The sequence below is a fragment of the Leucopleurus acutus genome (genome assembly GCF_964270905.1).
Source record: "Leucopleurus acutus genome assembly, chromosome: 15".
Taxonomy (NCBI): Eukaryota; Metazoa; Chordata; class Mammalia; order Artiodactyla; family Delphinidae; genus Leucopleurus; species Leucopleurus acutus.
Window position 1 is genome coordinate 11,921,258 of NC_139157.1, and position 24,949 is coordinate 11,946,206.

Here is a 24,949-nt window from a genome sequence, read left to right on the forward strand (position 1 = left end):
AATTTCTTTATTTCTGCCTAATCTTTGAATGCCATATTATATGGAGACATTTTTCCTAAAATGTCAACAGAGCCGGGGAGATGACAGTAGGTGGGGACTTGGGGTGGCCTGTTTGGGCATCCTGTGAAGGAGGCGGGCAGCTCCTCCCTGCGTCGTAAGGCGCAGGCCTATAGAGGGGCTCGAAAACAGAAGCAGGTGACTGTGGGGTTGCCAAGGAGAGGGAGCAAAAGCAGAGGGTATCCTGGGTTAACACCAGGACAAGGTGCTTTTTATACTTGGCAGTGGAGCTCTTTTATAAAATCCAGTGAAGTACCAGTTAGGAAGATGTATCAACAATTTATCTTAAAAAGGAAAAAAAAAAGCCATCAATTCCATTGCCTTATTAATATAATCAGAACCTCTTTCCATTACAAACCTTTAGATAAAACATGACAACAATAATGGAAAAATCATCTAAAACAGATATAATTGTACACGAAGTTTGTTGGCATTTCGAACAACTTCATTTTTTAAGTATTTTACATTCTTTGTAGAGAAAGGCAAGCACAATTCTTGTATTTAATCTAAAATAAAGACAGAAATCACAGCAGGCACTTAAGTCATGTGCATCCCACAGTTATTCACACATAATCCTTCAGGCTGTTTGCTGAACGGTCCTCTGGCTGTGTGGTGGGGACGTGCTCCTGCTTGGATGGGTGGAGCCAAGCCTCCGAATCCTTTTTTATACAGAAAATCATGCCAGAGATAAACAGCAGCATGGCCGAAATGAATCCAATGTAGACAGCTCCTCCGGGTTCATGTTTGTTGCTTTCTGGAACTGTCACATCCACAAAGTTTGCTATGATCTCCTTCGTGTACCACACTGTCGGTATTAAACCAGAGATCCCCGCAGACATGAGGCAGACTCCCCCAGCAAAACAAGCGTAACTCTTGGTTTCCCTGTCCCCTCCTAAGCGAATGCATTTCATCCCGATTGTGGCAGTGCACATCCCCACAGCAGACAGGACACAGGCCAGGACCATGGCGGCCCGAGCGGCCTGCACGTGGGTGGGGAGGGCCAGGACGGAGTACTTCAAGGTGCAGCTGAACATCCCGGTGCTATACCACGTGCAGTCCATCCACAGCCCTTGCATCTGCACGATGGCTGTGATGATGTTGGAGCCAGGGTCCACATTCACCTTCCAGTTGGGCAGCAGGGTGGCCATGAGCACTCCAGAGACCCCAGTTAAGGCCAGGGCAAAAGCAAGGAGCTGGAGACCCGCCGAGATCATAACGTCACCGTTACCTTTGTCCTCCTAGAAAATCCTGATGGCTCTCGCTCAGAATTGTAGCTATTTCCGTACAGTAGAGAACCAGGTAACAAAAGGCTGGGGAAAGAAGACAAAATCAGGGTTGAAAGAAAGAAAAAACAAAAAGACTTCTGTGTACAGTGGGAGCTGAGAACCCATCTGAATAGGTCCCAGCAGCGGATGAGGACACTGCTTCCCAGGAGAAAAGCTCACACCAGGCCCACAGAGGCTGCCATTGTCCTGAGTGATTTTGGTTGGGTGGTGCTTGATACACGGCATAAAGGAGAGGGCTGTCCACTTCGTTCTTTTATTTAAAATTTAAGCTCTGCTGAAGTTGTCTGTGTGCCTTGTTAGGAGATTTTAGACATGGAACGCCAGCTGTAGGATATCTGATATAGAATTTTTTTTTTTTTTTGCGGTACGCGGGTCTCTCACTGTTGTGGCCTCTCCCGTTGCGGAGCACAGGCTCCGGACGCGCAGGCTCAGCGGCCATGGCTCATGGGCCGAGCCGCTCCACGGCATGTGGGATCTTCACGGACCGGGGCACGAACCCGCGTCCCCTGCATCGGCAGGTGGACTTCCAACCACTGCGCCACCAGGGAAGCCCTGATATAGAATTTTAATAGTATTACAAGTTTTAAAAACTTATTTCTAGTTAAAATACTCTATAGGTAATAAGGAAGAATAGTTTAAACCCATCTGTTAAAAAGGATTTATAAATATATATTAGAAAAGTTTGAAGCATTCAAAAAATGATTTTATTTTTTAAAATGTATCAAACACTCTCCATGTGTCATTCACGTGGCCCAGGTGAATTGTTTAAGAAGGAGAAGAAAGTAGTAGAAGAAATCAAAGTCCCTGGCATGATTATCTCTCATTTCCAGCTTGCAAAATCCTTACCTAAGTGAGCAGTTGTTTCCCTTCAGGTACAGCTTACTCAAAACTGAAACGATTCAGCCACTGTCTTTTGCTTAGGAGAATGTGAGATCCTTTCTAGTTGGGACCAGAATCATTCCCTGACCCAAATGAAGTAGTCTGCTGCAAAACCGGTTTTTCAAAACGATTCAGAAGTAGTGACATTGAATCTTGCAAATACATACCAGAAGTAACCACATCATTATTTGTATGAGAGAGATTCAAAAATAATTTACACTTTTTTCCTCCCTCCCTTCCTTCCTTCCGTTTAGTAAGAGGGAATAGATAGTACTTCGTTTGTGACGTGCTGTGTTTTAATCAGGCAGTACTTACTGCCTTCTTTGAGGAAAATATAATGGTTTCTGAAATACAGCAATATTGACCTTTTTGTGTTTCTGAATTTTTGAGTGATGTATTAGAATGGCTCTATCATGATTCATATATTTGTCACAAAAGGCAGTATGAGCTCTGAATCTAAAGCACTTGGGTCAAATCTTGGCTTTCCAGAACCTCTCTGTGCCTCAGTATTCTCTTCTGGAAAGCAGGGAGGATTATAGTATCTATATCATGGAGTTTCATATACATGAAAGAATTTTAAATGGTATAGAACAATATCTAACCCATAGAAAGTACTCAGTAAATTACAATTGACATTGTTATTAGTATTTCTAAAATTTATATTATGTCACGTGACACTTGATATTTAATGACATCTGGATTTTTTTTTCTCTTCCTTCCTTAAGCCGATTTCATTTGTTTTCATAGGAACTTAGAGATGAAGGAAACCATAGATGTAATCTTGGCCATCAGTGTTGTTTCAGATTAGGACACTTAAGTAGTAGATCGCCCCACGCCACACAGACCTCAGCGGCAAGATAGGCAGTGCCCACTTCCCCACCTCTTCCCACCTCACTGCACCTTGCACCCTTGTCCCCCTTTACCACAGCAATTCCGGGTGAAATCCTCCTGTGTACTTCCTGTTGGAAGCAGGGAGAATGCTACATCTAGAGACAAAGCACCGTTAACCATCCCCTCACTCACTCCCTTTCTCACGCAGAAAAAAAGACTCCGGAGGGAATTAATAGAGCAAATGAGCAAGTGGCGTAGCTTCAGAGACTCACCAGGGAGGTTGATGCCTGGCTTTTGTGAAATATCTGCAGTGATGTGAATCCATGCCTGTGTTACTTTTAATACAGTTGTATAGTTTAATAGAGTTCTAACATTGATTCCCTAAGAGGTTAAATCCTGGGCTATCTGAACTCCATTGTTCTATTTTTGTTCATAATCTTAAAACGTAAATTCTATAGTTTCAGGAGATTTCCCTGAGGTTTTGAATTCTTAGAGTCAGTTTCACTCTAAGCATCAAAGTGCCTTGGCCTTTGCCTGTCATCCTACAGTTCATTCTTTTTCTGTTTTCCAAATTTCTTTTCATATCTGAGACCAAAATAGAACGAAAGTTAAAGTTTCTAGAAAAAAAAAATGAAGCACATGTTTATAGTTTCATAATAGCTGTTTTCAGGTTTGGGTTTTAACATTTCAGACTCCAGCCAGCTCACTCAATTACTGCCTTCCCGGACCATTTTCGGCTTAAGGGCTTCTTCAAGAGCGAGACTGCTGTTAGCATTCCCTGCGAGCATCTCCTTTCTTTCTTTTTACTTTGGTTGAGTAACCTTTATGTGTTGATCAGTCTCTGCTCAGCTTCCCAATTATAACTCTTTTCTTCCCATTAACCAATACATTTTATAAATTCCAGTGTAATTCAGACTTGGAGACAGCTTGTTCATCTTAATTAACAAGTGCTGGCAGTGATAAATTACAGATGGCCAAACTCGGCGTAAACAATAAGACATTGCGTTCAGTTAGCATGGTGCCCACTTACTATTGAATAGTGGACTTTAAGTGCTTTCTTCTGCATGGAGAACTTATGCAGAAAGAATTTGTTCTCCAAAATGAAGGTCACTCTTTTCCCTTTATAAAAATATACTGGCATCTTAGCTATATTGCTGTGAAATCTTTTTTTTTTTTCCCCCTCCAGCCACAAGCATGGTACAGTTTGTGGCCTGTTCTCTCAGATTTCTGTCTCGTAGAGAATAAAGGCATACTTTGTTTCAGCGGTGGTGGTGATGGTGGTGACATGCTGTGAAAGTAAGCATGGAAAACAGTTCTAAATGAGAACTCTCTCGTGGTTCTAAAATCTGTTGCATATAGAACAGAACCTATAATGTTAAATTTATGAGCTATTTCCCAAAGAAAATCTGAACTGGATTTCATTAAAATGTAAAGTCAGTTTTCCAGACAAGATTTATTTATATCAAATCTAGTATTTAAAAACAGATTTACAATGTACAGTTCAAACCGAGTTATACTTGAAGATCTATATTTAGGTCCCGAAGCATTGTGGAAGCTTCTCGTTTTCCATACCTTTTGTCAGTAGCCTTCAGTGACTTAACTCTCTTCTGTCAGTTGTCTTCAATTGAACCCCAGTAAAGCATGATGAAGAGGAGCCACATACCTGAGGCTCAGTTCACAGCTTCTGAATATTAGTGATGAAGCTCCAATAGGTTAACTTGCAAGTAGCAAATGAAGAGCAATGTAGAAATCCGAGCAGGGAGAACTGCTGGTGGTGCCAGGAGATAAATACCGGGTTCCCCATCTCATTTTTTGAGCTGGGGGAAAATTCAGAAAAGAGAGGTGGGGGAGGGAGGGAGCTGTTGTTACAACAGGATGTGTCGAAACCTGAAAGCTGAAAATGCTTCTGTGTCACTATATACAGAGGGGGAGTTATCTGGGTGCTCACAAAAAGACTTTCTTTTCTTTTAATATTATGTTTTAGTCCATAGTTATAATTTATTTCTGAATTTTTATCTCTGTTGGAGGATACCGTTTATTATTTTATGTCCCCGATTAAAGAATATGGTCTGAAATATTTTTCACTAGACTGTGCTTCGCAAGTGACAGTTAATTGAGACTATCTGTTTATTCTGGTGCTTCTGACTTGTCTGAAATCAAGATTCACAAAATTGGTAACTTTCAAACTAAACATTCAAAAGACAGTTTTTTATATATCTTGATAAAAGTAAAAAGAAAACCCAGCAACAGCTGTTGACTAGAATCTGAGCAGTAAACCTACAAGTCTTTTTTTTTTTTTTTGGCGGGGGCAGGGGGGCGGTATCCTGAATTTTCTTCTATTAATCTTTCCACTGAGAAAGATTTCTAAAGTATAATAGATAGCTAGTGGGAAGCAGCCACATAGCACAGGGAGATCAGCTCGGTGCTTTGTGACCACCTAGAGGGGTGGGATAGGGACGGTGGGAGGGAGACGCAAGAGGGAGGAGATATGGGGATATACGTAAGCATATAGCTGATTCACTCTGTTATACAGCAGCAACTAACACACCATTGTAAAGCAATTATACTCCAATAAAGATGTTAAAAACAAATAAATTATAACTTAGTAAATTAGAGATTTTAGAAAGCATTGTAAAGAAATTACACCAAAATAATGTGATGAAAAATATTAGATGAACCAAAATCAAACACTGAGGTTCTAGACCATGAATAATGGTACAGACATATTTCATCTTCATCACCTTTGGGTTCTCATTTTTTTTCTACCTCAGTAATGTTAATTCTACAAGCTGTACATTCATAGCCACTATAGAGAGAAAAAGATAATTTTATGATTGGATGTTTAAAATTTTACAACTGCTAATAGCCGTGTTAGATGTTAGCCATTTCTTTAAAAGCAGTGAATAATAAAAATGCATGTTTCATATAGAATCTAAAAAAAAAATGGTTCTGATGAACCTAGGGGCAAGACAGGAATAAAGACACAGACGTAGAGAATGGACTTAAGGACAAGGGGAGGGGGAAGGGTAAGCTGGGATGAAGGGAGAGAGTAGCATTGACATATATACACTACCAAACGTGAAATAGCTAGTGGGAAGCAGCCGCATAGCACAGGGAGATCCGCTTGGTGCTTTGCGACCACCTGGAGGGAGGGGATATGGGGATATACGTATACATATAGCCGATTCACTTTGTTATACACCAGAAACAAACACAACACTGTAAAGCAATTATACTCCAATAAAGATGTTAAAAAATATGCATGTTTCAGTTATCTGGATTTTTCTGGATTTTTTGTTGTTTTTAGTTGGTTTTCATCTTTTCTAAGTCTGGCATTTAGCAAGATACATATTGTTTTCTCCTCTTAGAAATCTAATGCCTGTGGATTTGTGTTTTTAGCCATAGTGTTGTAATTTTGCTTTATAAACTTACTTAATTTCATCGAGATACATAAACAGTTCTTTGTCTAAGTACTGAGTGAAGTAGAGTTGAATTTCAGGCACTAACAGCACTGTTACTACTGCTGTAGCAAGAAATCCACCAGGTCCCTTCAGTGCCTTGGCTTGTTTTGCTCCTTGCTGTGGCTGTCGTGCAGACTCACCTGTGCTGAGGCTGACTGGTGGCCGGTGGAGGGTCCAGTCTGCTCCCAGCTCTGACCTCTAGCGTAATGCAGCTTGCCGAGGGTAAATGGGTTAAGCATGCTTTAATGTGCATTGCTGTTTTCGAAACCTTTTTGATTATTTTTCTGCCTTGATGAGAACACTTACATTCTAATACATTAGCTGCCTGTTTTAAAAAGGCAAACTTCTGAAACGCAAAGAACTTTTATCAACTACAGGCCTTTAACCCAAGGCAGAATTTCTTGTATAAGAAAGGAGCTAGAAAGTAGAGGTGTATAGAGAAATATAATTCATTGACATTATTATCTACTTCCAATGTGGATATTAAAGAGAATTAAATCTTTTAAGTTCAGAGGCTTCCCTAGATAACTCTTTGTTTATCTTTACCTTAGTTTATGTCTCTTCTCCAGCCCTCCCCCCTAAACACCCAAAGTTTGTATTGGGTTGGCCAAAAAGTTTGTTCGGGCTTTTCCGTAGCATCTTACAGTTGTAAAATTTTAAACATCCAACCGAATATGTCCAAGCTGCCAGTGTGACGTCACTGATAGACATCTCAGACCTATCAGGGACAGAACTGAGCTCTCGACTTTCCCCACACCAGTTCTCCCCAGTTTCCCAGTGTCATCCTGCCATTTGGTAGACCCTGGATCTTAAAAACATCCTTGATTCCATACCCAAGAGCCATTCAATCAACAAATCCTTTTGTTTCTAAACTTCAGAATAAGTCAAGTATCCTACCGTCTGAGCCCCTCTACTGCTTGCTCTGGGTGAAGACCTCTAGAATGTGAACGCACAAGGGCAGGGATTTCTGTCTTGTTAATCGCCAGGTTCTCCTGGGCCAGGAATGGTGCCTGCCTTATTGTCGAGTATGATAAATATTTGTTGAATGAATTCAGAAGCTGATTTTGAGTATATAAAATAACAATAATACATTACCTTTACATGATTAAAAGTATAATTTTGTCCTGTTTTAAGAGACTGTCATTTTAAGTAATTTTGCAACTCTTTAGTTTTATAATCTTGATGTAATAATAATATCTACCATTTATAAACTGCTTCCTATATGCTAAGTACTGTTGAGGTATTTAATTCTTAAAACAAGCCTATGAGATAACAGAAGTCCTAATTTTACAAGTGAGAAAACTAAGCTCCAGAGAAGTTAAATAACTTGACTAAGGTCCATAATGTAAGTAGCAGGAATGTGGGATTCAGGCCCAGAATACTGTGATTTTTGAAACCCTCACACACTCATAGCCCTGCCCCCATTTAGAACAGAATGTGTTTTTAAGTCTCATTATAATGAGTCGTTCCTTTCAGTGGTAGTCTGGATTAAGCTGTGGAAACAAATGAACTCTGACATCTCTGTAGCTTTACATATAAACATTTGCTTCTCACTCATGCCAAGTCCATGAGTGATTGCAGAGTAGCTGGCCGGTGACTCAGCAGTCCCATCTGTTTTCTTTAAAATGTTTTTATTTATCTGTTTTTAAGAAAAAATTACATGTGATTCCCTTAGTGTGTTTTTCTTAGTGATGATACTCTGGATAGTCAAGACAAGCTTTTCTTTTTCTTCTCAAAGAATCGGTAGTTTGACTGAATATTTGAGAAGTAATAACAATACCAAACCTTTGGGGGAAGTAGTTCTCCAGACCTGCATCTCTCACCCTTGCCCGCACGCGAGCATCATCTAGCTTTAGAAAAGCCTTGAGGCCCAGGCCCCTCCCAGTGGCTCTTAATTCCCTTGTCAGGGATGATGCCCAGTCATTGTGTATTTAAAATGCCGCCCACGTAATTCCAATGAAAAGTTAAGGTTCTGATTTTAAAAAAACAGCAGCGTCTTTTCTCATTTGCTTTCTCTTCAACCTTGAAAATAATTAAAGTTCAGAGTAAGATTAAGTAAGATAGTTACCTGTTCCAGTCCCACAAATTTAAAGTGATTGATTTAATCTTAAAATAATGTTTTTCTTCCTACTCAGTCGTGGGAAATTAACAGTATCGGCTATGAGCACAATCAGTGCGTTACTTCCTCCATCTTTATGGTTACTTTAGTTTTAAAATAATGCTTTAGGCTGCCCGAAGGCTTTATCTTTTAGAATTGGTAGTTTGTAGACTAGCTGATTATAGTGAGGACCGTGTTAAAAATGATGGCTATTCTCTGGTTGCTGTGTGTCCCCAAATGTCTAAAGAGGCCATCCTGGCTCCGATGGCTCTGTGCAAGTCGTGTATGTTTCTGCTTGTAGGTTGCACTGCCATTTGCTCTGTTGTTTGTTTTGACAACATTCTGTTGCTCCTTTCTATGTCTTCATGTGAAAGGATCTTGAGGATTTGTTTTCTATGTCTTTATCACATTCTTTTAGAATATTAAGACTGTCTTGGAGTTTGTGGTGACACTTGGCAGATCAGCCTAGTTTTTTCAACCTCGTAAATAATGTAAGTACGTATCTACTGTGGCCTCACCACTGCATTCTCTTTGCACATTATTTTGAAGAGCAGGACGTTTTTCTAAAAACGTCCTCACTTATTGGTAGTATCTCAGATAGTGGGCTGAACACCCCTCGTCTGGGCCTGGCTCTCAGCTCACCCCTCTCTCCTCCTCTTCCCGTCTTCCTCTTTGTCTTCCTTCCCTGTGACTCTCTCTCTCTGCCCACTGGGTCTCCTACATTTCAGCCCCTGCCCACACTCTAGGGTCCTGGGTGGGTTCATGTGGACTTTGTGATGTTGCCAAATTAGAGAGCTTGCATCAGTTTTAATCATTTCTCTTATTTATTTTTATACCTCCAGTTACATACATAGGAGGTCCCCCAAACCTCCATGAGTTAAACTAGTAAAATCAGCATGTAAAGGAGGAGATCCAGTAGCTATGGCATTCATCTTTAAAAAGACACAATGTCTTTCAAGTCAGAAACAGGAAGAGCTGGACAACATGAACACATTTAAAGAATAGCTCTGCAAGTGGAGAGCTGGCCTGGGTACTGAGAGCACACGGCCTAGGAGCATCTGGTACCCTGTGCCTTGTGCCAGTGAGTGGCCAGTGACCATTGCAGCATCGTCTGTATGAGTTTGTTCCCATTCCGTGCCTCTGCAGAACCCTCTCAGCATAACAGAGCTTGTTAGGTGGTTTTTATAGGAAGGGGATGTACTGACTAGTCAACTTGAGTGTCTCTTTGGTAGTTATGACTCATTATGAATGAATGTATTTGCATCCATATTTGTTTATCAATCTTTTCATAATAGTAATATTTATAGCGGCAGCAATTGAGTACCTTGTGAGTTTGCTTAGATTGAAACCGTCCCCGAGGAGTTTCCCTGTACTGTGGATGAGAAACTGGAGGTCGGGCCCTCGCTCTCGCCCCCTGGGCCGCTACAGCGCGGCTCCTCCCCTGGCAGGGACCTCCCCCACCCACACAGAGGGGGGCACAGTCCTGGCACAGTTAACACAGGCGCCTCCAGGTGCCGCCCTTTCACAGACACCGAAGTCATGGTTTGTGGGAAAGGTCCTGGTTTCAGAAAGGTGTTTTCCCTGTGCTCATTGGGGAACTCCAGGCTAAGATGACAGAAAATCCTAATCCAGCGTTTGTGAGTTCTCATCCCTCTTGTACTTTGTTTAGAACTAAGTGTTCACATCCCTGAAATTGTTTCCTTTCTTGGGACCAGGAGATGCTCATTCATCTTGTTGTTGTTGCTAGTAGGCATAATTTACATACATACCTATATTTACATATACAATATACACAGTAAAAAGCTTTCCCCATCCCCTCCCCTCACCCTGGGCACCTCTTAGGCTTATTTCTCATCGTGCTGTCAGCTCACCCTGTCATTCTCTTACATGCTTGTGCTCTGAGAGGAAACACTGACAGTTTAAGATCTGTTCTTTCTGTATGATTCCAAGGAGGAAAAGAGAAAAACCATTCAAGACATCTGTGGGAGACAAAAGGTGTGGTGGAACATCTGCAGAAATTAATATTGTTTCAATAACAAACACAAATTGTAAACTTTAAAGAAAGAACTATAGGTCCTAACAGTCAGTCTTCATGGAATACCTTGGTTTGGAATACCTGGAATGTTGTTGGAGTGTTTGAGTTGTAAGGTTTTACGGCGGAAATTCTGTCCTTAAATTGGGCTTGGGACGAGAATTATGGGCAGAATAAAATAGTTCTAGGAAATGTGATCTGCATGTTTGTAAATATTTTGTTTTTCTACAAGATGCATAATTATAATAGCATAGGCAGCAGTGGCTTGCGACTGCTCCCCTTGTTGGGGGGAAGTTGTAACTGCAGGGCCCATGACATTCCAATGGAGACTGTCCTTAGCTCGCCGTAGGACCCTGAGGAGTAACCTAGACACTGGTGGGTGGAGGAACCAAGCATCCCCCAGCGTGCTCACCTTACTCTCATCTCACCTGACACCGAATGTGACTCTCCCGAACTCCTGACCCCATGTTCCATCAGGTGGTGCTGGCCACCTCAGAATCGCTGGACCCTTCCCACTCCCGTCTGCACAAGTCTGTCTGAGACAGTACCACCTTGAACTGGGAATCCTTCTTGTGTTGTTCTTGGAGTCTTTCTGATTATTCCCTGTAGTCATTCTTTGTTCTCATCATTCCTTCTACGGTCTCCCAGTTATGGTTATATCTTGGCTAAGTAAACTGTAACTTCCTAATCGTTTTTCCTCTCCACTGGCTTATCCTTTAATGGTCTCGAACACCATGGGAGCTGTTGAAGACCCTTTCTTCGACAATGGCCAGTATTGTTTCTGTACCTTTTCATACGGTAGTTACTGAGCTCTTTGGCATATTATGATCATCTCAAAGTCAGAAACTGGGCTGCACAGTCTTTGGTGTTCCCTGTACCATGTTGATTCAAGGTCTGAGTTAGCAGTATCTAATATTTAAGATTGAATAGCTTCTTACCCCAGTTCTCCTGTGAGCCCACAGTGCTGCTCTGAGCTCATAACCAGTCATGTCCTAGACATCCTGGCCTGGGACATGGGACACCCGCCCCCAGCCTGCCTGCAGCCAGGGCTGCTCATGCTGAGAAGCATAACCGTAGCTTTGTGCAGCACTGACCTCATAGTGGATTGGAGAGGCAAATACTTACAGTCGCTATAAACCCTCTAATTTGACATCGTAGTAGGTCATTTTGGTATACTGATAGGCTGAGTTTGGAGAGGGGCCGGCAACATTTAAACTAGAATTTTTAAGTGCATCTAGTGCCTATGTACTGATCTCTTTTTTGTAATCAAACCGTTTAATGGACTTAAAACTCAAGGAAAAATAATGGTTGTAATTTTAAATAAGCATTCATTTATGAGTAAAAAGCATTTTTGTATGTTACCATAGTTACCGAGCAGCTTTCCTGTGGTTCTAGAGAAAATGGGCTCTGTCATACAGAGTAACTCTGAGAAGTGCGTTTGGAGGCAGGAGTAGAAGACAGGGTGGTACAGGTTTCCCAGAGAAGCAGGACTTGTTACAGGAAGAGCCTTTTTGACGCCGAGTTTTATGTGGTCCTCCACTAAATAGTAACTATTTGATTGTGAGTGGAAATTTTCTTTTATCCGAAAGACACTAGTAGCCAACTTAACTGGGTATCAAAATTATAATCAAACTTTAGAAGTCTACTGCTACAGTGTACACGGGGTGCTGCTGTTATTTATACGGGGTTTTAAAACTTTATTTAAATAAAAACATTAGACATTGCCTGTATTTGCAAACATCAACTGTATCTCAAAGGAATAAAATCAGGCAAATAAAGATGAGGCCAAAATGTTAAATCCAGAGAATCCGGAAGTGGCGGTTTCTGTACTGGAAGGAGAATGCATCTATCCCTGCTTTTGTGCCTTTGGTCTTAATAGTATTTGAACATTAGCGTTTTGATAATATTTCATGGGTTTAGGGTTGGGTAGGGCTTAATTTTATCTCATAATTTACTAAAAGATTATTTTCTCTGGAGACTGGCAGGCTGCTCACTGTGGAAGAATCCTGTCAGACTAACTTGGAAGGATTGGATTGAAAGGGTTGGAGGACCTGAGTCATAGAGGGCTGGCGGAACACGAGAGGTGGGACAGGAATGCCAGTGAGCGCAGATGGTGGAAAGGGGCGGGGCGAAATCAAGAGAATGGTCTAGAACAGTTGAGTTCACTTCTGTTTTCCCTTCCACAGAAGTGCTCTCACGTGAAGCATCTTTCATCCCTCCCTAGAGTGGTTCCCCAGCCCCATGTGCTCTCCAGGGCCTCTCCTCTCTGTACTGACCACAAACCTCTCTGGGACCCCTGGACCCTGTTCCCTGTTCCATGGTGTTTTTGTGATGGTCCAAGGAAAGTCCCGGCCTTTTAACCAAAACACTTACCTTCCCACAGGAATTATTTGTTAGTGAACTTGGAGGAACACATAGAACACAATTTGAAAAACTATTAAAGTTTAATAAGAACATTGAGATGGTCACTCTCTGCAGTGGAATAACAGCTCTTCCACCAAAGGTGTATAATCGTCACTAAAATAGTCTGAAGGCTGAGGGACATTTCGGGGAGCATTTTCAGGTGGAAAGTCCTCTCCATTGGCGGTTTTCACTCGACTGCTTAGAACATTCCCAGCGTTTGCCAGCCTCAGTGACTGACGATGGGGCAGAGGTCTGGTGGGGCAGCTCGTGGTGAGGCAGCTCAGACCCCGCAGGAGAAACGCCACTCACACCTCTGGAAGCCCGTCCTGGTTGGCCATCTTTGGTCCGTCTCGTCCACACGGTCTCACGTCATATGCCAGTATTTTCCCTCCAACCTAAAAACAAAAACAAAACAAAAACTTCCCCATCCTCATATATTACAGGCCCATTTTAAGGAATTTTGTAGCCACAAGGAGCTTTAGGAGTGAGTCCTCCCAAGAGAACATGATAACCCCTATGGAATTTGGAAATAGAGAATTCCTTCTGAAAAGCAGTGATACAACCCACACTTCATAAATTGCTGTACTTGCTTAGCCTTTGTAGAGTCTGTGTGATGTTCTGAGGAGCAAGTTTAGCAGTAATCCCTTAGCGACCAAAGCTTTTGTAAATTATGGATACACTTCCCATTTCCTAGACCGTGGTCTCTGTCGGGCTTTTGTGTGGGCGATAACTGCTTTGACTCCATTTCTCCGTTAGTCTTTACTTTCAGTATTCTTCTGTTGTTATTTTGAATATATCCTTGTGAATCACCATGAGTCCATTTTTAGAATAGGGCAGGGTATAAATCTCTTATCAGATATGCCTGAAAAGTTTTATCTTCTGATAAAGAATTTCAGCCACTGGCTAGCAGCTTGACACTTAAACAGTAATATTTGTGGTGGTTTCCATTCTATTTGCATCCTGCCTGTGCCTCCTGGGGCATTTAAAGTCGCTACCAGAAAGTTATGTGGCCGTGCAGACGAGTATGAATTCAGTCCAGCTGATTAATCAGTGCCTCTGACACTCTGGGGAGTTTAGCGCTGAGGGGTCCCTGGGGGCCCGTCTGCCGTGTCTCTCTGGTTTGAAGTCCAGCCCTATAGTCAGAACTGCAGCTGCAGCTTATCTTCTACTCATTCAAAAGCTAAATAACATATTCTAATGCTATCCGTTATCTGCCTACTGACTTTAATGATTATTCGGATTGATCTTAAAAGGCCACTGTAAAGCTGCATTCTAAAATTAAGTGACTGTCAAGCACAGGCCTAGTGGATGTCATTATAGAACAGATGCAGCCAACCGTGAGCTCTCTGCGGCAGCTCAGATGCGAGCGTAGCATCTTACGTGCCTGGAGAACATGAAACTGAAGTCCACATAAAGGGTTGTTCGTGAAAACCATGCTCTTGATGACCTGTTCTCCTGTGTTCTACAAAGTTAGATCGTTTAATATATTATGCCAGGCAGTAAAATGTTTGTTTTCTGACCATGAAGGTGGACTCGGGGGTGGTGCATTTCACCCCCCTGACCCGGCCGAGGATAGAGCAGCCATTCAGGCTGGTGGAGAGAGTCGTTCAGAATGCCTTTCAGTTCCGAAGGAAATACTGCCATCGAGGGCTTGGGTAAGAACGCTTTCTCTTCCTTTTCAGTAGCACTCTTTACAGACTCCTCAGTCACCTTCAAAGAGTAAGAACTTTGTTTTTATGATTGTTCAACGTGCCTGTAAACATTACTCTTAGTTCAGATCCTGTGATGAACAAACCTTGATGGCCACTGAGGAGAAAGCAAAATGTTGATTCAACCTGAGATGCCACCGAGAGGTTCTGTTTGGTTTGATCATTACAAACTAAAACTGACATCACACAGTTTATAGTGAGCCTGTACTGGGGAGGTCATGACCCCTCACACTCAGGACTCAGACCATCTGAACTGTTTTCAGTCTTGACACTTCTGGTACTAAATGTGTGGTGTTTTCCCCAACACCGACGAACTCCCTAACACTCCAGACAGCACCTGGGCGTCCTACGACTTAATTCTAGTCTGGTCATTCACTATCTGGCGTTAGCGCAGCGCCTCAGCTTATGGGCCCGGTGCCGCAAGGCTGTCCCCACTTCAGTCGCCAGTCGCGGGTTCCAGGTTGCCACTTGCATTTATAGCCATAAATTGGCAATTTCCACGATCCCGTTCATCTTCAGGTTGAGTAATTTGCTAGAATGGGTCACAGAACTCACTGTCATGTATCAATTTTAAAGGCTATAGCTCAGGAACTACCAAATGGAAGAGAGGCACAGGGCATCATATGGGGAGCAGGGTGCACAGAGCTCCCGTGCCCTCTCAAGGTTTCTCACCCTCCCTGCACCTCAGTGTGTTCACCAACCCCGAAGCCCTCCGAACCCCATCATTTGGGGGTGTTATGGAAGCTCCATTACCTAAGCAGGATTGATTAAATCATTGGCCTTTGGCGATGGAGCTCAGTTTTCCAGGAGTGGAGCTGAGAGAGGTCCATCCTTCAGTCACGTGGTTGGTTCCTCTTGCCACTGTTCCCCATCCTGAAGCTTTCCAGGGGCCACCAGGAGTCGCCGCATTAGCACAGAGCCCAGATGTGGTTGAAAGGGGCTTGTTACGAGTAACAAAAGATGCTCCTGTCACCCCGTCACTCAGGAAATTCCAAAGATTTTAGAAGCTCTGTCTCAAGAGCCTGGGACGAAGACCAAATATATATTTCCTACCATCACACGAGCTAGTGGGTTTTAATTGCTTTCTTTCCATCCAGTTGTTATATCTCTTGAAGCTTTTAAAGACGTACTTAGAAGAAGGAAGCAAATATAACTTCTGAGTCGCCAAGACAGTGGCTCGAAGTATCCACATGAGCGCATTTCCATTCAGCGGCGGCTCCTGTGTTCTGCCGTGGGCACCGCTCTGGCCAGGCCCTGAGGTACGTCCGGAAGCCCAGACAGAGAAGGCGGCCTAAGAGTCTGCGGCCTGATGGCCCTGAAGTCACCACAGCAACGTGTTACGTCCGGTGACAGCCTAGAAAGTGGGTAATTAGGCCCAACTGCAGTCTGTGTACGAAGGCAGGAAAGTGTATGTGTATTTTTAAAAGATTTTCATCTAATATAGTCAACTTTAGCTGTTTAAGGGGGTTCAGCTTCAGTGGCCCGTACTTCTTTTCTAAGAATAGCTCCATTTCAGTTCTCTCATTTGTGAAGGGTCCCTATAGCACATGAAACTACTTTAGGCACAGCTAGACAGCTGCATCCTGAGTCCACTGGAATCCACAAAGCACGCTCTTGAGGATGTGAGAGGGCTGATGGAAGGAACCTCACCCTGCCGTTTGCTGGCTCTAGTTAGTCCAGTGTTCATACGTCAGCAGCGTTCCTGCTTCTCTAGTTGGGGACAGGGGTGCCACCGGTGATCCTCGTGCTAATTAGGATGAAGGCCCCCCCTGCTACGCTGCAGCACCCCACCCGGCCCCCGCCAGGATGCACGACTTGAAGTAAAACACAAGCTGGATTCCACACAGGGTGTGACCCGTACAGTTGTACGTGATCGCCCTGATTCGTGGAGGGAAAAAATTACAGAAAGTACATCCTACTTGTAGAAATCCTGGAATTGGCCTGAGCCCGGAGTTGGCCCTAGTGTTTCCAAGACAACCCCCCAGCTAAGTGATGGGCCCCGTTTACTTCACATGCACAGACCCCTATGCAGATACGGACCAAATCTTGTGACCCACTTTGACCTTTTGGTGTCCTTCAGTCACACCACACCACAAATCAGTCCCAGATCATAGTTAGAAACTATGATCAGACCCCTGCTTGCCATGAAAGTGAACTCAGCGATCTCAGTCAGCTCACCCTGAGAATGTAGGGACACGCAGCTCCTGGTTGCGGGGACCATCAGCCTGTAAGAAAAAGTCAGTCTCCTCTCGCCACGATGTCTTCCGAGCCCTCTGAGACTTGAGAGAAGAAAATAGAATCCAGGTGTAGCTTTGCAATATTTCAGTCAGTCACTTGTACTATTCATTTTAAAACAATGATCTGATTTAGACGAAATTTAAAAGGTATACTTTGAATCAATTTTAAGATGCTTCAAACATCTTAAAGAGGAAAATAACCTTCTAGTTTCACATGAACTGTTTTCTAACTTTGCAAAGAAAGGTCATTCTTTTGGGATGAAGAGGTCCAAAGGCTGGTAAGTTCAAGTTACAGAGAGAGAATCAGAAGTGCACCAGAAATAATATGCAATTTTTATATTAAAATGTGAGGCACAGCAAACTTATGTTTCTTTAAGAATGCAACTGGGCGCATGATAAAATTTACCTTCAAGATACACGTATTGATTGAGCTTTAGAAACTCTTTTCTCATGTGGACACACCGTGCAGGTCCGATTAGCTGTGCCTTCAGTGGTGGTTCGTACCTGTTGCCTGGTGGCGTAAGCAGAGTCCTCCACTGGCTCGGGGTCCTGCAGGGCTCTAGGGGGTGGAAGAAAAGCCTCTGCAAAGTTGTCAGTTGTCAGAACCATGCCGGTTTCAAATGAGGGTAGAAGGAAGCATGATGATGGGCAGAATTTTAAGTAGAATTCTGACATTTTTCTCTTCCTTTCAGAATGTTATTCCCTGAAGCCCAGCGATTAGAAAGCACTGGGAAACTGTTACAGTTGGCCGATGTGGACCCTACTCTTCGACCCACCCAGCTCTCTGTCTTACATTTTAAGAGCCTCTGTGACGCATACCGAAAAATGTGTGATGAAGACCCACACCTCTTTGCTTACAATTTCAGAGAAGAACTCAAGCAAAAGGGGATGACAAGGAGAGTTACAGACTGTAGCTGCTACTTCAGGGGCTGGCAGCCGACTGGATGTTGATTTTCACAGTGTTGAACTTCTCCTATGTGTGCTCCCCAGGTGTGACTTATTCCCCTTTTACAGCTTGGTAGAGAGAATAAATATCGTCAAGTAAGGTACAGTACAAGCTTTCTTTTAATATATATACTGCATAGATATGACATGTTTAGTATAAACAGCATCTATTACAACCTTACAAAAATGAAATACCTGCACATTGTACCCCTAACCCACATGAGAATAATTTAAATACGCTTTAAATAAAGCAGAACCTAAGAGCTCAGAGGAAATGCCCAGAGGATTGGAAAAAATGATCTTTCAAAAGCTGTTCATCACAACTTCCCCACCCTTTTCCACGTAAATTAATTAGAACGCAGTTTCATTTTAAGGTTTCCCAGTCATTTTGATGCCTGCTCAAAAGGGATACAAACTAAGTAATTTACAGATTCTGACCAGTTTAATCTAGTTTTCTGATCCACAATAAATTAAAATAACTTAAATCTTTACAACTATTTTGTGGGAAAAATGTATACTGCACAAAACCCAATAATGCATAGTTTTTCTGCAATTTCCATTTTACCCCCAGTTTAAAAGTGAAACCAGCAACTTAACCCATATCTGGATTGACCTGTATTATGCCTTTCCATGGCTCTCTGTTTCATAAAAACACTCCTCGTTGACAACTGACGTTAAGCTCTGGACGCTGAATTCTCGCTCGAGAACGGAGCTGAGATCAAGGGTGGCACTTTCCGATTGACTGTCCAGGGACTGGTGACGCATCTGCGCCTTCAGCAGAGTTCCCCTGTCCCTCTTGGTGCTGTTGGCTTTGCGTTTGATGGCGCAGAAGTGCCCGCGGACCAGCTTGGGCTGCCCGTCCTTGCCGGGCGGCTGCTGAGCTGGCCGGGCGTCCGGGTCCTCCGAGATCCTCAGTCTCTGGAACTGGATCTCGATGTCTGTGGTAGGGCTGCCCTGCTTCCCAGCCTGGTGGTCGTCCTCGTCGTCGTCGCTCAGAATGTCGCTCTCTTTGATGAGACTGTCGGAGAAGTCGGCCAGGCCCTCGTGGGGGTGTTTCTGGGCGTCCCGTCTGCTCCCGGCCGGGGGGCAGCCGCTGCTCTGGGTGCCACTGCTCAGGCTGCCCTCATCCGAGTCCAGCGAGCTGCCCTTGCCCGGCTCCCCGGGCCACTCGCTGCTGGAGGAATTCTTAAGGACTTTCAAGGACCTGGATGAAGCTGCAGTGAGAAAAGCACATTTTCCCTTATGACGGAGGAACCGATTCCACAGTGTGTTCATTTCTGCCATGTGGGTTATCAGATTTAAACATCTTAATTAAAATTTTATCACCTCACTTCACTCCTGGGACTATCCTGGGACTTGGGCAAAAAAAAAAATGTAGATACTGCAAATATGGACATTTTTTATTTATGTTTATTTGAAATTTTAAGTTGGAATTTGGCATTTTTTAGAGGACCAATTACCAGAGCTTAATTACTGAGAACAATAAGCTATAAACTATCATAAGGGCTAGGCTTCTTATTACCAGTGAATAAATTTAAAAGTTTTAGTTTTACAGCTAATTAATGAATAAATTAGCTCTTGCTAATGAATAAATTTAAAAGTTAGTTGCTAATAAAATCTAGGTTCCTTTCTTTCACTGAAGTACTTTGTAGTTTGAGAACTAAGATTACACCACCATATTTCTCTGCCCGCCTTCTCACCGGCTCATTCCCCTTGCTGCTCAATTAAAAGTACAAAAATGCTTTTTCTCTCTCATGAGAACTGTCTCTCTAGCCAACTTTGAGATTTAATATGAATATATTGAATCGTGTGTGTGTGTGTGTGTGCGCGTATAATTCCTTTCTCTTGGGTAGAAGGCAAAGGGGGAGCTCAGTTGTGTTTCTGCAGACAACAGTGTATTTTTAATGGCTGTAGCTTATTTTGCCAGTAGAGGAAAAAATAGAAAATATATGGTAAATTTGAGGAGGTCAAACTGTGACCAAAAAAAGAGATATACTTTGTAAGACTAAAAACTAGATCAGTGATATTAACAAAATAGTTAACATAGAAAGAAGGTTCTAAAAATTTAAGCAGACATTTTAAAAACGGGCAGAAAGTTGAAGAACAGCATGATTTGGAATGTTTACCTGTGGGCTTATTAAGAATGAGTATTAGCGAGCATTAGGTTTCTTGACCTTAATTCACTGAGTGTTGACCTTCTAGAGGCCTTGCACTGTTCTGAGCACCGGGAATGCGGCAATGAGCACAACCAAGTCCCCTGACTCCTGTACATCTCAGTGGAAGAAAGACAGAAGACGGTAAGTGCCGACTGTGTCAGCAGGTGAAAGACGAAGGATTTGGACTGGGGGTGCTTATGTTTTATAAAAGGAGGTCTGGGACCGAGCATGTTTAGGCTTCTTAAAAGGAAATAAAATTGCTGCTACATTCTCATGTCACCCTGTGTATCTATCCTGAAAGCATACATCCTTGCAGAGGAGCTCGTCATGTTTTCCTGAATAAACCCAAGGGTAGCAGAGTTCTTACCTAATTTGGCTGAGACAGGAACGCGGTTCTTGAGGGGTACCAGGCGATCTTTACATGTTTTCTCCAGAGGTAATTCACACTTTATGTGACGCCTGAAGTTCTCCCTCAGAATAGATCGAATCACCTTGACAATGTTGGTTTTGCTTTCGTTGTCACTGGCGGGGAGAGAGAAGACATGTTGTAGTGTCTGCTGTCTCGTCCTGCTTCCTTCCGTTCCACGCCTCCTGGCCCTCCCCTGGCACGTGACTGCTCTCAGCACAGACTGACAGCGAGTCACCCAGCCTCTGTGTGCCTCGGTCTCTCGTCATTTACAAAAGGAGCGAGAATTGATCGCTTTTGAACTTCCTTCAAGCACTAAGATTTGGATGTACATTTAATCAATGTATATTCTCCTAGAGCCGCAGTTGCCAGTTTGGAGAGGGTGGGTGTGATCCTGAAGTCATCAACATTTAGGAGGGCACTAAAAATAAACCCACTTTTAAGAGAACATAATTCTGTCTTATGCCCGGTGGCTTTAATTTCTGGAAGTCAGTAATACCTGCAGCACAACTGAAAGATGGTTTCTGGCCGTCCTTCTATTTCTGACTTGGTGTGGATCAGCTCCCATAAGGAATTATTTTCTGTCCCTGTGTAAAAAGAAACAAGGGGCCGCAAATTTGCCGAAGGTGCTGTGGTAAAGGACACTTGTGAAGCTTAAAAACCACAATTTTAGTAACTTTTTAAAGAGTTAACTATTCCCCATCCTGACTCTCATCATTTTCTGGTGTAGCTCCTCCTATGTATGACTTTCACAAATAGTTACAAGAAGTTAAATACGTTGTAGTTACTTTGTACGCTTCCTGCTAAGGTTTCCCATCCGTCTCGGTGCTTTCGCCCTACCCTGGATTCCATCTCTGGGAAAGAGGTTAAATGGATCCCATTTTTCAACCCCGTTCCTTAGAAGGAACGGTAGGATGTGCTCAGGCTCTTGAGGTAAAGGAGGCCAGCCCCAAACTCAGTCATGGTCCAGGAAACATGAGCACTTCCAACGAAAACCGAACAGGGGCCCAGCCGTCACTGCGGGCCTCAGCCTGTTGGTCCTTTGCTTAACCAGAGGTACTGTCACCAGGACAGGGTTATTCTGAAAGGATCTCTGAACATTTTCCACAGTGGAAATTTTTTTTTTATATCACCTGTAATAAAGCTTAATCTTAAGAAATTTTCTGGTGTATCAAAATTTGTAAAAATTTAAATTTGTGGACCTTTGTTTCTTTAACAAATTTTAGAGATAGATATTATCCCTAAAGTTATTAAAATAATTAGAAATATTAGGGTATTAGAAAAATGTTGAAAACCATCAACAGTGAAAATAAGGAAGCAATAGAGAGAGGTATTTGGCAAAGAAAAGCCATCCACTGGCATTTACTTTCTCCAATCTCTCTTGTCCTCATTTTCCTTGCCTATAAGATAAAATACCAAAAATTATTCCCAGGTTCTTTGCTACTTTTTCATTCCACAGCTTAAAAATTCCCTTAAAATGTTTTTTTCTGGCACTTGTACGACACACAACAATTACCTGCTGTATTCCCCAGTCTGACTTGAAGCGCGGATATGGGGATCAACCAGCGAAACTTAAACGGATCCAGGTCAGCAGAGTTGTGTGCCGGCCGGGAGTTCGACGGCTGCAGCGTGAGAGCCCACCAAGAACAGTGTTAAAGCAAGCTCGCTCCCGCGGGCGCGTGCGCGCACGACAGAAGCTGTGAGCTCACCCTGGTGCAGACCTGCTGCCGTGTGGGGCTCAGGATGCAAAAGGGAATCAGGTCAGGTGTGCTCCCAGCTCTCAGGGATTGGGGACAGGGCGGAGTCATGTTTTGGGGAGCAGAAAGTTCTAGATCTTTAAGCAAAAATGACAAGCAAGCTTTCCACGACCCCATGTTACCTCTAAAAAAAAAAAAAAAAAACCCAAAATTACGCAGACTCAGGTGTATGGAGAAAACGTGGACCATTTTTAGGGATAGAAAAGCTGGTTTTCTCTGTAGGGCCCAGCATGGGTATTTGTCTACATCTTCTTTTAAAACAGACGTCTTTGGTGGGGAGGATAAGAAACACCTTGAGTATCTGATTTAGTTAGTTACCTCCGGAATAAGTCGCATCACTCAGTGAGGCCTTAATCCTTAGCAGGCTTCCCAGTTCAACAATAGGAAGATAACAGGCATGAAAAGATAGCTTTAATTAAAATTAATTCATGTCTTACCAATTTCTTTTTCAGTTTGCAGTTTTCTTTATAAACCAATATGACGGCTCTCTTAAAAACTAAAGAAAGGAAAAGAGAAAGAAAAGACTTTCATTATTTAATACACATTCTCCCAAGGTTGAACTGTAGCTGAATATTTTAATAGAACAAAGCTCTACAAGATCCCACGATGCTGACATGAGTGAATAAGTGGTACTTCCTTCTGTTCATATTTGAATTATGCAGAGGTACCTGCTAATTTAAGAGCCATTATCTGAAGGAGATCCTGGCATTTTGTTTTCTGAATTCCTGTTTTGTTTTATTGAACGCTGAGGACATGTGTGTTCGTCTCAGTGAGCATACACGGTCTATACCCACTCTCCCAGCTGTCCGGGAGAATTAAGACATTCTGAAGTGCAGCAAACTACTAAGATAGCAGGTTTCAAAATAGCCTCGGGGAGATCTGTTCCCGTAACACGTGGTGAGATCCACTGCCAAGCAGCAGAAGGGAGGAGATCATGAGTACGTAGGGCAAGAGTTCTAAAGAGTTGGAAGCTGTCCATGTTAAGTCAAAGCCATCAGAGCAATGATTCTAAGTCCTTCTGGAAATCACGAGTTAGCTGGGTTTAGCAGGTCCTTCATTCTTGACAGCCTCTTTTAAGTTTACATTCTTTTGAATGGAGTACTGACCGAATACTGTGAGCTCAAGGTCCTTTCTGGCTTTTCCTAGAGACAGAAACGGATTCAACCAGGACACTGTAGAGTGCATCAGAAGTTCCCCCATTGAAAGTTCTGTGACCTAAATGGCAAAAACAGGAGATCAAGAAGATGTGGAAACCCTGGGGGGAGGCTGTCTCACATGAGAGAGGGATCACACATATATGGTCACTGCTAAAACAGAAGTACGTTCACTTTGATTTTTATGGTTCCTGTAAACATGGGGCCTTAAATAGTGGCGATTTTGAAAATATGAGCTAAGCATCAAACTGTTTGAAAAATAACATAAACGTGAAGGCATTTTGCTCCAATGCACACACTGTTTGTGGGTGAGACACGCCTCCTGCCCTGTGGGATGGCATTCCTTCCACCCCAGTGTCAAGGTTCATCCCAAGTGCCTTTGTTAACATTTCATCCAAGACCTAGTACACTCACCACCTCTAATCCCAAAAGCACACTAGGCCTGCAGAGGTACCAACGTTGAAACTGACTGTAATAAAAAAAAAAAAAAAAAAACTAAACTCCAGCTTTTTCTGTTCTTGTCTTTTTCTATTTAAATTATATTACTTCTTATATGTAGGCTTTTCAAAACTCAAAATTCTAAATTTAGTAATCCAGCCAGAGAAGAAAAATAGAGAAATTGTGACGTTCCACTTAAACTACTTTTATAAGTAAGGAGGTAGCACCGATATTTGAGGTTAGAAAAGAAAAAAACAAAGAAAAGCTCTTTTTTTTTGGGGGGGGGGGGGGTTTGCAGGCCTCTCCCGTTGCGGAGCACAGGCTCCGGACGCGCAGGCTCAGCGGCCGTGGCTAACGGGCCCAGCCACTCCACGGCATGTGGGATCTTCCCAGACCGGGGCACGAACCCGTGTCCCCTGCATCAGCAGGCCGACTCTCAACCACTGCGCCACCAGGGAAGCTCAGGAGAAAAGCTCTTAATTCTCTCCACATGCTGACTGCCACTGCCTTTATCCATCCTACCCCCACCAGCCCCAGCGCTCCATTTATGTTCTAGCCTCTGGGATCTGTCTTAACCTCACACTCCACGGGAAAGGAGGAAGAGGTACAGATACGAGCTCAGTGATATTTCTTCTTTTTTTTAATACGATATTAACAGGACATAAGGTTATATTTTTAAACCAATGTAATCATTTTTTTGTTACATCTATACCTAAGTTGTGAGGTTTGTTATAAGCATTAAGATCAAAAAGAAAATCTTAGGCATTTTCTCCTGCACGAAGTCCCTAACAGGTGACCTCCAGACCCGGTGGTCACAGGCATTCAGCCTCTCAGAATCCGGAAGTCCTACTGACCTCCTTCTCTGTTCCGCTCTGCTCTGCCACCAGCTGGTCGAACACTGTCCCGTAATCCTCGTGTATCTTCTGCATCTCGTTGATGTGGCTCGCTACTGTCTCCATTGCCTTCAGGGCTTCTGCAAAATATGCAAATCATATTTACAATTTTGGTTTGTTTGAAATCCTGCCCAACAGCAATAATGAAAAGGTTCAAGATTCAAGCCAGAATCCGAGAGCCGTTCTCACTAAGAGCAGCAGCATTCG

The 24,949-nt window shown here is 43.0% G+C and overlaps 3 protein-coding genes and 1 long non-coding RNA gene across 4 annotated transcripts in view; 1 reads left to right on the forward strand and 3 right to left on the reverse strand.

Annotated features, from left to right (window-relative positions):
* TFB1M (transcription factor B1, mitochondrial) overlaps positions 1-18,047 on the forward strand; it is a 58,618-nt gene extending 40,571 nt beyond the window's left edge. Inside the window, exons 6-7 of the mRNA XM_082855352.1 lie at positions 14,575-14,702; positions 17,686-18,047. Of these exons, the coding sequence (XP_082711478.1) occupies positions 14,575-14,702; positions 17,686-17,944 (387 nt within the window). The 3' untranslated portion in view covers positions 17,945-18,047. The remainder of the gene's footprint in view (positions 1-14,574; positions 14,703-17,685) is intronic.
* On the reverse strand, positions 621-1,698 carry CLDN20 (claudin 20; the record flags this gene model as incomplete). Its single annotated transcript, XM_082855853.1, has 1 exon — positions 621-1,698. Exon 1 carries the CDS (start codon positions 1,269-1,271, stop codon positions 621-623), a length of 651 nt encoding a protein of 216 aa, XP_082711979.1. The 5' UTR covers positions 1,272-1,698.
* On the reverse strand, positions 13,130-17,667 carry LOC309971927. The gene is made up of 3 exons (XR_014326775.1): positions 17,400-17,667; positions 16,935-17,035; positions 13,130-13,442 (listed from the first exon to the last, which is right to left on the reverse strand). It is a non-coding gene; the product is annotated as an uncharacterized lncRNA (long non-coding RNA).
* Positions 18,048-18,533: 486 nt separating the features above from the next.
* Positions 18,534-24,949, reverse strand: part of TIAM2 (TIAM Rac1 associated GEF 2) — a 113,493-nt gene continuing 107,077 nt past the window's right edge. Inside the window, exons 20-26 of the mRNA XM_082856050.1 lie at positions 24,704-24,822; positions 23,364-23,472; positions 22,695-22,753; positions 22,017-22,122; positions 21,000-21,087; positions 20,462-20,616; positions 18,534-19,152 (exon numbers count right to left, since the gene is read on the reverse strand). Coding sequence (XP_082712176.1) covers positions 18,557-19,152; positions 20,462-20,616; positions 21,000-21,087; positions 22,017-22,122; positions 22,695-22,753; positions 23,364-23,472; positions 24,704-24,822 — 1,232 coding nt within the window. The 3' untranslated portion in view covers positions 18,534-18,556. The remainder of the gene's footprint in view (positions 19,153-20,461; positions 20,617-20,999; positions 21,088-22,016; positions 22,123-22,694; positions 22,754-23,363; positions 23,473-24,703; positions 24,823-24,949) is intronic.